Source organism: Neltuma alba, unplaced genomic scaffold (genome assembly GCF_004799145.2).
Source record: "Neltuma alba isolate B1F8T4 unplaced genomic scaffold, ASM479914v2 tig00004466_pilon, whole genome shotgun sequence".
NCBI lineage: Eukaryota > Viridiplantae > Streptophyta > Magnoliopsida > Fabales > Fabaceae > Neltuma > Neltuma alba.
In genome coordinates this window covers 99,741-110,303 of record NW_021633719.1, presented here as the reverse complement: position 1 = coordinate 110,303, position 10,563 = coordinate 99,741, and the positions used below count along the sequence as shown (strand labels likewise).

At 30.4% G+C, this 10,563-nt stretch overlaps 1 protein-coding gene across 1 annotated transcript; it reads left to right on the top strand.

The window, feature by feature from the left end:
- The first annotated feature begins 2,222 nt into the window (after positions 1-2,222).
- Positions 2,223-5,607, top strand: LOC114744877 (probable receptor-like serine/threonine-protein kinase At5g57670). The gene is made up of 7 exons (XM_028933016.1): positions 2,223-2,447; positions 2,532-2,786; positions 2,875-3,032; positions 3,143-3,222; positions 3,459-3,594; positions 3,685-3,834; positions 5,443-5,607. Exons 1-7 carry the CDS (start codon positions 2,282-2,284, stop codon positions 5,605-5,607), a joined length of 1,110 nt encoding a protein of 369 aa, XP_028788849.1. The 5' UTR covers positions 2,223-2,281.
- Positions 5,608-10,563: the final 4,956 nt, after the last annotated feature.

Genomic DNA, 10,563 nt, shown 5'->3' with positions numbered 1-10,563 from the left:
ATTTATTAATTATTTTTTAAAGCAATTCTGTAGTAATTATACATTTTAAAATATTTTTATTTTAACACAAATAACTAATAAGGATATTTTAATGAAAATAATATTCATACTTATTTATAACAAATGACTAACTTAACTAATTTTTTATATTCATAAATCAGTTATCTAGTTCTTATATTAACAGTGAGAAGTAGTATATTGACAATAATAGCTGGGGGAATAAAATAATAAGAAGAATATTTTAAACAACTTCTGGCCTTCAAGCCTCCACTTGTTCCTCCAGTCACTATGTAGCCGACTCAGAGAACCGGATAATGACAAAGATTTTTGGTAGTATTAAACATAATCATCAAAAGATAATCTTCATAAATATATATATTGCCTTTGATTCTAAATATAAGAGCCAATTAACTAACTAGACTAGATTAAGAAAATAAGTTAACTTAGTTATTTGTAATGAATATGTGTTGTGTTTTCTAAAATATCTCTGCTAATCGAGTCTATTAGTTAGGACTACTATTATTAGAAAGACTATCTTAAAAGAAAAATGCATAAGTATGAGAGACAAAGTAGATTAGAGTCTTATATTTAGGAATTAAATAAAAGTTAAATGAGATTTTATATCTTGAATGTTGAGAGCTCTGAAAGCTCATTTGAAAAAAGAAAAAAAAAGGGGGGGGGTTAGAATTTTCTGTTGTACTATTACTAAAATGATTTCAAACAACGAAACCCTTTAATTTATTTCTTCCTTTACTCTTTATTATCTAACCACTTCAAAAAGAAGTTAGGTTCATGTTCTTGAAATGTCCATGTGCACTGGAACTAATAGTTCCTCTTATAATTTATGTATCTTTGTAGTTGTCGTTCCTATATTATATGATTTGCCTCAATCACTTTATGAGCTACATTAAAAGTCCACAAAAAGGAGATAGATACTGTTTCAATATAATTAGTGAGGATATTATTAAAAAAATTTATATTATAAATAGATTATTTCCAGGCGTGAGTTTGTCAAATATGAGGGTGAGTCATACCTAATTATGGAATATAGCATGTGGAACTGTTAGCTTCTTAAGATACTATGGAATTAATTTCAGGTCAAGCCTAACTTGGTCCAACAGTAATCCGATGACCTATCTTAGGCCGATAATTATTTTAATTTTCTTTTCCAAATGTGAATAAAATAGAACTATGAGAATTATTGCCTATGGATACAATGTTCTTATTTTATTCTATTCCAAATTTAGGTTATGCTTTTATTAAACCAAGTATTTCATAATCATATAAAGGTTTCTTAACTTCCAAATTAGCACTATAATGGCTTACCGAAAACTCCTGGAACACTGCATTTGAAAACAAATGTGACAATAAATGTACCAATAAGAGTTGGATTTAACAGAAGGAAAATAGTCTTCACAACCTGGCTTAATAAGTGTCTCATTTAGTACTCAATGGTATCTTAAACATGATTGTCTCCAATAAAAATATACTTGTACTTGGTGAAAAAATGTGACAATGAGTGCCAATTTGGGAAAGCTTAAGAAAAAATACTTCTATATTTTACGAGATAATTTTTTTTTAAATATTTTTCTTGTATAAGGTAAAATTATTGAAAATAAGTTGATCCAAACTAACTCTGAATGAATATATTATCTCCTTTGTACTCTCAATTAATATTTTAATGTTTCCAACTCCTGCGCCAACCCTACTATTCCATTAATAATCTGTTATAGTTGAATAAGGTTTACCCACTTAATGCAATTGAAGATAAACTATTTCAAAATTTTCAATCAATAGTTCTCAACAAATCTAGCCAATAAAATATGAATTTGACTTTAAAAAAAAAACATGTTCATTTAAGAACGTCAGAGTGTCAATTTTTGTTTCTCTTTCCGTCTACTGAAAAACATTAGTAGCAAGAAGAAGAGGGGCAGGCTGTGCCATTTCAAGGTTATATAGAGACTAATAACTTAAGCTTCATTAACTGTTTCCTTCTGCAACAACAACAATTACTCATCCCTCTTCTTCAACCTATTCCTTATACTCACAACACTACAAACATCCTTTGAACCTCTTCTCCCTCTGTGTCTCTTTCTTTCTTTGTGTTTGTCTCTGTGAAAGCTAGAAGAAGAGGGAGAGAAAGACAGAGACAGGGATCCAGACACAAAAAGAGGTTTTCCTTTCCTTTCTCTGCGTCTGCTTCACTCTGTGTCTCCGGAAAATTCTGTGTTCTCAAAGTGGCTCTGCATGAAACAGAGTTCTCTGTTTCATATTTATTCCAATGAAGTATCTTCGGAGCAATAGCTTCAAGCGTCTCTTCTCCTTCAAACGACGCAGTTTTGGGGAACAAGTTTTGACCCCTGCAGGCGCAGAAACTCCTGGAAGACCCACTTGGAAATGCTTCTCTTATCAAGAACTATTTGATGCCACCAATGGCTTCTGCTCTGGTACGTATAATTCTGTCTAGGGGGGGAAAAAAAAAAGGTCTTTTCTTATGGATTTTGGTGCTGAAAAATTGCATTTTTGTGCAGAGAATCTGGTTGGAAAAGGAGGGCATGCAGAGGTTTATAAGGGAAGATTAGAAGATAAAGAGGAAATCGCAGTGAAGAGGCTAACAAAAAGCTGTAATGATGAGAGGAAAGAGAAGGAGTTTCTAACAGAGATTGGAACAATTGGTCATGTTCGTCATTCAAATGTTTTACCACTTCTTGGTTGCTGTATTGACAATGGACTTTACCTCGTCTTTGAGTTTTCCTCTAGAGGCTCTGTTGCTTCTCTTCTTCATGGTACATTAAATCAATGCCATCCAAATGGCTAATCTCTTTTGTTTTATTTCTTGTTTATTTTCTTTAGCTGAGAAAATTTGTGCATCAGATGAGAATAAGCCTGTCATGGAATGGAAAGTAAGGCATAAAATTGCTCTTGGGACTGCACGTGGCCTCCATTACTTGCACAAGGGTTGCCAGAGAAGAATAATTCACAGAGACATCAAGGCCTCCAACGTTCTTTTGACTTCAGATTTTGAACCACAGGTTCTTACTGATCTGTTTGCCATTTTGGTTGAATCTCTATTTCAATAACAATGCTTTTGATCTATATATAGCTTGTTCATCATGAAAGTTTCTCCTTTGGGTTGTGGCAGATATCTGACTTTGGACTTGCGAGATGGCTTCCTTCACAGTGGTCTCATCATTCCATTGCCCCAATTGAAGGCACATTTGGGTACTTCTCTTCCCAGCAATTTCACAAATCTTTCAAAAAGACATTTGTGTCTGTCTGAAAGAACACTTTCAAAGTAAACCAAATACACACACCCACATGAGACTTACACATAAATTTCTAAAATTTTAGAGCTTTTCAGCATCTCTGTCTATGATATGCTTCTTAGCCTTTTTCTGAGATATAATGATCACTATAATTTGAATATGAGACAATTCTATATGTTTTACACTTTACAGGCATTTGGCTCCTGAGTATTACCTGCATGGCATTGTGGATGAGAAAACTGATGCATTTGCATTTGGGGTGTTTCTGTTAGAACTCATCTCTGGGAGAAAACCTGTGGATGGATCAAACCAGAGTTTACACAACTGGGTATTCAATCATATTCTTTTGGAAACTTTTGATACATAATCCATGTTCGGTCGATGAAGTTAACAGTTAAATGATTGTGAAAAAACACAGGCTAGGCCAATATTGAAGAGAGGAGAGCTAGAAAAATTGGTGGATCCAAGGCTTGAAGGAGCTTATGATGTTTCAGAGTTAACAAAGCTTGCTTTTGCAGCCTCTCTGTGTATCCGACCATCTTCCACTTGGAGACCTACCGTGACTCAGGTACCTTCACCTCGTACTTTTGCTACATCTGATTCTTTTGCCTTCAAGTTTTCTTAATTTTTAGCTAAATAGAATGCTAATAAACTAATCATCTCCTGAAAACTGCTCTTGTACATTTTCGATGGATTCTCTTCAATACTTCTTTCATAAGCTCGTCAAATTTTCATGCAATATTTGCATGTGTTGCATCACTTTCAAATAGACTAACTCCATGTTTGGATGAGAAAAAAATTTAGGGAGGCAAGAATATTAAAAGGAAAAACTACCAAATTTACTATTTTTGAAAGTTATCCTTCTTAGTATTTTCTCCTTCATTTTCCTCCCACTTTTCCCTTCATCCAAACATAGCCTGAGAGAAATGTCACCGCTAAACAAGTGACTTTCAGCAACGTAAAGAAAGAAATTAATTAGTGAGATATTAATAAACCGTACTTATGTAAAATTTCCTATGTCAGAAGTGAGAATTATTATCTTCTTTTTGTCTTTTCATTCATATAAAAATCAATTTAGCAGACTCTCTCTCTCATATTAAATCGTATAACGGCATGCTTAATTTAGAGATGATTTTTAAATTGAACCTAAAGAGTCTTAATGATTGATGTTCTGTGCTACCTAATCTTAATATAAATTTAACGATATTTAAAAGGATAATCTATGAGTGAGTCGGTCCATTTGTAAAAATATTTCATTGGAGAACCAAACCAATTTAGGAGGTCATTAATATATCTATATATAATATAAAATTTTAACAAACTTCATTATTTATGAACTATGAATAGTGGAAGTGTGGAACCCATTTTCAAGTATAATATGATGACCACATTCTCCTAAATATAAAAATTAGTTAAGAAGGATTGATTTGATCATAAACATAATATTTCAATTTTTTTTATTTCTCATTTTTTTCCAAAACTACAAGTATTGGTATACTTAGAAAATTTAGATTTATGTATTGCTAATAAAAGGCGGGATATTTTAGAAAAATGAATGCAATTTTAATAAATAACTAATTTAGTTCATTTTTATTAATTCATATGAATCAATTAACTAACTCTTATATTTAAAATAAAAAGAAGTAGGAGCATTGTAGTTGCTAGGGGACATTTTCATTCAGTGACGGATAATACGGCGTCGCGGAGTTGGTTGATGCTGATTTCTACCTTCATCCAACAAAGAGGCGCATTACATAAAATTAATTAGTTGAGCATTTTGGGAATCATGTTCTTGTCGTGAACCATATAAAGCAATGATCGGACAACTTTATTAATCACTTTTCTTTTTCATAAGACAATGACCTTCTTATTTATAAAACATTTTATAAAACCTACACAAACTAACAACTTTTCAACAGTTTAAAAATCTGTGCTTTTTTTTTTTTTTGTGTGAATAGCTCGGGACGGAGCAAAGAAAAAATGATGCTTTTAAGTAATTAAGAGAGTGTTTGTGGAAGAGAGACAAAAATTTAATGAAAGATATTTTATAAAAATATGATGTAATTTTAAATATCAAATTATCAATTAGTTTTGTTAATATCAATTTTTTTTTTCCTTGGCCAGAAAAAATTGGCAGTTTTAGTCTTACCTTCAATTTTTTGGGGTGAAATGGCAGGTATTAGAGATGATGGAGGAGGGAGAAATAGATAAAGATAAATGGAAAATGCCAGAAGAAGAAGGGGAAGGAGAAGATCAGGAGGTTTGGGGTTTTGAGGATTTGGAATATGAATGTGATAGTTTCTCCTCAGTGTCCCTCCCTGACTCCATTACAAGTAATTAGATGAAATTCTTGTTTGTTACTATATATATAGGTGATATTTTAATTTGATCCTTCATTTGTGTTTTTTTTCCTATTTAATTTTTCATTATTATAATATCTATTAATATATTTTTTGTATCTCATTTTTTTTACCCAAAATTTAATGTTAGGTTTAATAATTTTGAAAGAAAGGGTAATAAACATAAATATTAGATTTAAAAATGAAATCTTAGATAAAAATAAAATAAGAACAATATAGGTGGGGAATAAGTTAATTATTTAGAAAGTACTCACCCGGTCCTGAATATAAGACCCATTTTATAGTTTAAATTACACTATAAAATGGGTTTTATATTTAGGAGCGAAGGGAGTATAATTTAAAACCAGAATACCAAGAGGATCAAATTGAACTTTTTTTTCATTTGATCAAGAGTTTTCCCTTTCATGAGTTCAAACGTAAAAGGTTTTTGCTTCTCCTGAAAAATGTGTTTTTTGAAATTTGAATTTGTGTTCTCCTCTTAACGCTATGTTTGGCTTGACGGAGGGGAGGGGAGGGGAGGGGAGGGATTTTAATCAAGGGAAGGGGAGGGGAGGGAGGGGGAAGGGAGGGGAGGGATTTTAATGATCTCCTGTTTGGATTGATTGGAGGGGAGGGGAGGGAGCAATTTTAATAATACCTTATTTTGTTCTAATAAAAAATTGACTATTTTAGCCTCATAAAATTTAAATGAATTTTCTCACCTTTTATTTTGTTAAGATATAACTATATATATATAATACAATTCACTAATTTTGATTTACAAGATACAGTCACACACTTATAGAATATCAAGACAAAAACTCACAAGTGATAGATTTCAATCAGAGAAAAGACCTTGAAGGTGAAAGAAAATACCAACGGCCTCTTAGAATTAAAAGAAGAGAAAAAAAGTTTACAAATGCTTACTAATTTTGGAGATAATTATCTTAATAACCTCTTATTAGATGCTCAAAAGAACTCTCTTATGTAGAAATGTTTATGACTGATTAGAAGTTAACAAATCAAAAGGGCATATAAGGAATTAAAATATCATCTCTCATCTCCCCTCCAAAAAACCCCACTTTTGGAGGGGAGGCTAGAAGGGAAGGGGAGGGGAGAAAAACCCCTCCCCTCTTTAAAAAACATCTTAACCAAACGAGGGGAGGGGAGGAGCTCCCCTCCCCTTCTAAAAAATTATACCAGCCAAACAAGGGGAGGGGAGCAACTTCCCTCCCCTCCTCTCCGAAAACCCCGTACCAAACATAGCGTTAGAAAATGAGGTTGGTTACCTCGAAGGAAAATTGAAAATTTACATATATAATAAACATAAAGAAAAGAAGAATTTTCCCCCTTAACAAGCACATGTAAATTAACATTGTGTTGTATGTGGTTGGAAGGATGTGAAATATGATTAATGCTATTTTCTCCATTGATGTCGGCAGCTACAAAATTTCTCTTTCCATCGTACATTAAAGATTGAATGTTTTTAAAAAGTACTCCTCCGGTCCTTAATATAAGACCCATTTAACTAATTTGATTAGATTAAGAAAGTTAGGTAAGTTAGTTAATTATAAGAAATATGACACGTTTTTCCTAAAATACAATAATCATATTTTTTAATACCTTATCTTTCTCTTCTACTTGATTATGGTTGAAAGGGTATCCATAGGGGTAATTTAGAGATAATTGATAAATATGAGAAATGAGTCTTATATTTAGGACCAAAACAAACTCACCAATTGAGTCCTATATTAAGGACCGAAGGAGTATATTTTTAGCGTTTAACACTAAAACCATTAATAAAAAAAAATAATGATATTGATATTTTAAATGTTGATAGAATATTCTCAGATAGTAACATATTAAGTTTAATTTTCAAAATATCTATAATTATTTACAAAAATCATCATTTAAGACTAATGATTTTAGGGTTAAAGAATTAAAATTATGCTTTTTAAAATTAAAAGAACAAACTGAAATCTTATTTGAAATTAAATCACCAAACGAATACTTTGGCCTAATTTAAATAATCATTTGCACACATTTGCACATAACTCTTCCAATTTAAGATTTGAGTTTTTTTTAATGACTAATTAAGCCAAATTTTGTAAAAAAATTACAAACACCAGCTAGTAACTAACACAGTTGTCAGTTGATTCAGTTTATAAGAAATTTACCTATAAGTCACAAAAATATGAATTTAAGCATCATTATGATTTATGAACATGAAAGCGTCTTATTGATAGATATATGCTAGCATTTAAGGGTCTGATATGAAATCGTTGAAGAGAAAATTAAAGTAAGACGGTGGAGAAGCTATTACTTCGCTGATAAAGAGATATGATAATACTCACATTTTATAAATGCTGTAGATGAAACCAGTTGCTTATTACTCTTCCGGTCTTTAATATAGAACTCAATTATTGAATTGTTTTGATCTTAAATATAAGACCCATTTATCATATTTATTAATTTTTTTTAAATTACTTATATGGATACTCCCTCACTCATAATCGAGTAGAAGAAGAAGATGGGATATTAAAAAGGATTATTATGGTATTTTAGGAAAAACGTGTCAGATTTTTTATAATTAACTAACTTATCTAACTTTCTTAATCTAATCAAATTAGTTAAATGGGTTTTATATTAAAGAGCGGAGGAGTATTTATAGAGAATGGTAAGTTTTTGTTGGCCTTAAACCAAGAGGAAGTAATATATTAGTTTTCCCTTAAAATTTAATAACTTTATAATTTTATTCCCATTTAATATACAAAATAATATATTAGGGATAAAATTATACACATACTAAAATTGATAAGATAACTTATATTAAGGACAAAAAATGTCATTTCTCCACCTTACAAATAGGACATATATTTAACTAGTTGTATTTAAAAGTACCTTATAATAACAAATAAATGATCGAGGTTTGCCTGGTACTATTCACCAAAAATAAATGGTTTGAGCCTCTTAACTCAACTAACACCAAATACTTTTCTTAAAGTTTTATTGTGTGGAGTTGTGCCTTCACATTAAAATTCAACAATGAAATATGATTTGCATAATTGTTTTTAAAAAAATTCAATAATGAAATATGGAAATATAAAAATAAAATTTTATATAAAAATATCTTATTTACATTAAAAATTAAGAAAAAAATAATAATTCAGATAACCCTAACTTTTTTGAGTTCACATGTGATTAAAAATAGTCACAGCTGGAGGAAACTCATAAATAGAGGGGGGCCATATAAAAATCAATCGTATTTATTAAATGAAAAAGTGGTCCAATTTGATGCTTCTATTTAATAATTTCAGGATCCTCAGACACAGGGATTTTGCTCTAAATATTTTAATCCCCACACACACACGCACACAAAATAATCAGGAATAAGCGGCATCCATTGATTTAATGTTGACTTTTTGGACGGCAAAGATGACGTTTGGGTTGGATTTTATTATTAGAAAGTTGCATATATGATTTTTTTTTTGTATAAAGTGAAGAGTTTTTTTTTTTAAGAGATTGTATTTGTATATGCACATTAACTAATAAGACGAACATGTTAACTCTTATTATATTTCTTCCGGTTCTAATTATAAAACCTTATATATAGTTTAAAAATGTTATTTTATAATTAGGATCAAAATTAATATTATATTATCTGTATTAAATATGATCATCAATATTATTCATGTTTTTTGGCCAATTATTATCTATATTTTTTTTAGATGATGCGAATATTAGTTAAACCTAATAGAATTCCGCGGATGCCACAAGTTAGAAAGGAGTTGATGTATATTTCATAAGGACATTAAGGGCCCGTTTGGGATCATGTTTGGGGGCCCAAACGTGTGTTCCCATCTGGCTTCTCATGTGGCTGTGTTTTTAACATGTTTGGATTCGCAGTGGGCTAATCTGACTTCTGGGGTGTAGATGGACTTCTGGGAGAAGCTGATTTGGATTGCTTTTTTTTTTTTTTATGCTGGTGCGTTTGAGAAAATCGTTGGAATGTTTTATTAGGGTGTTAAATATTTTTACCTACCTGACCCTCCTCCGTGATTTTTCTCTCACTTTTAATAATTTTTATTTTCCTTACTTCTTAAAAAATAGTCACATTATATATATATATATATATATCTAATATTATATATGTACTATTTAATAGAATTCATGTCCTTTTAAGTCATTTTACATCCAAACTTACTTTTACATTTATCATCCAAACAAGTTTCAACTTCTCAAACTGGCTTTTTTTTAAAACTCAATCCAAACATAAATCACATTATCCTATCTAACTTTTACTCAATCTAATTTCTAGAAAAGTCATATTGAAAAAAAAGTTACTTCACCACCGCTAATCCAAACACACCCTAAGTCATGTTAGGATCGTGAGGATTTTGTCGAGTATTATATTCTCCTTGGGTTTTGAATACAAAATTTGGCTGATAGATTATTTTGATTATACATATAAGATTGCTATTAAAAGGAAATTTGGCAGTTTTAAGACAAATAATTTAAAACATTATTTTAAAAAACCGACACACATTTAAAAAAAACTAATTTATTTAATTTTATTAATTCTTGTGAATTACTCCTCCTGTTTTAAATATAAAATCCTTATACTAGTGTATATAAATATCTTATATTTAGGACCAAAATAGTACTTATTTAACTTCTACATTTAGTATGAAAGAAAATAATATTTTTACAAGCGCTTTTTAAACCATGAAACTTGCTCTAACTTTAACCAACTTTTGAAATTCAACTCATCTAAATTAAAAACACATTACACGTATCATTTGATTGCTATAAAATTCATAGTAAACCATGTTATTTAAAAATCGCAACATGCATTTATTCATTAGTTGTTTCACAAGAAAACAAGATATGGAAAAAAAAAGTGTCTAGGGAATAATTAAAGGGTGCAGCGACAAAAAGAAATGCACCAAAACAGAAAA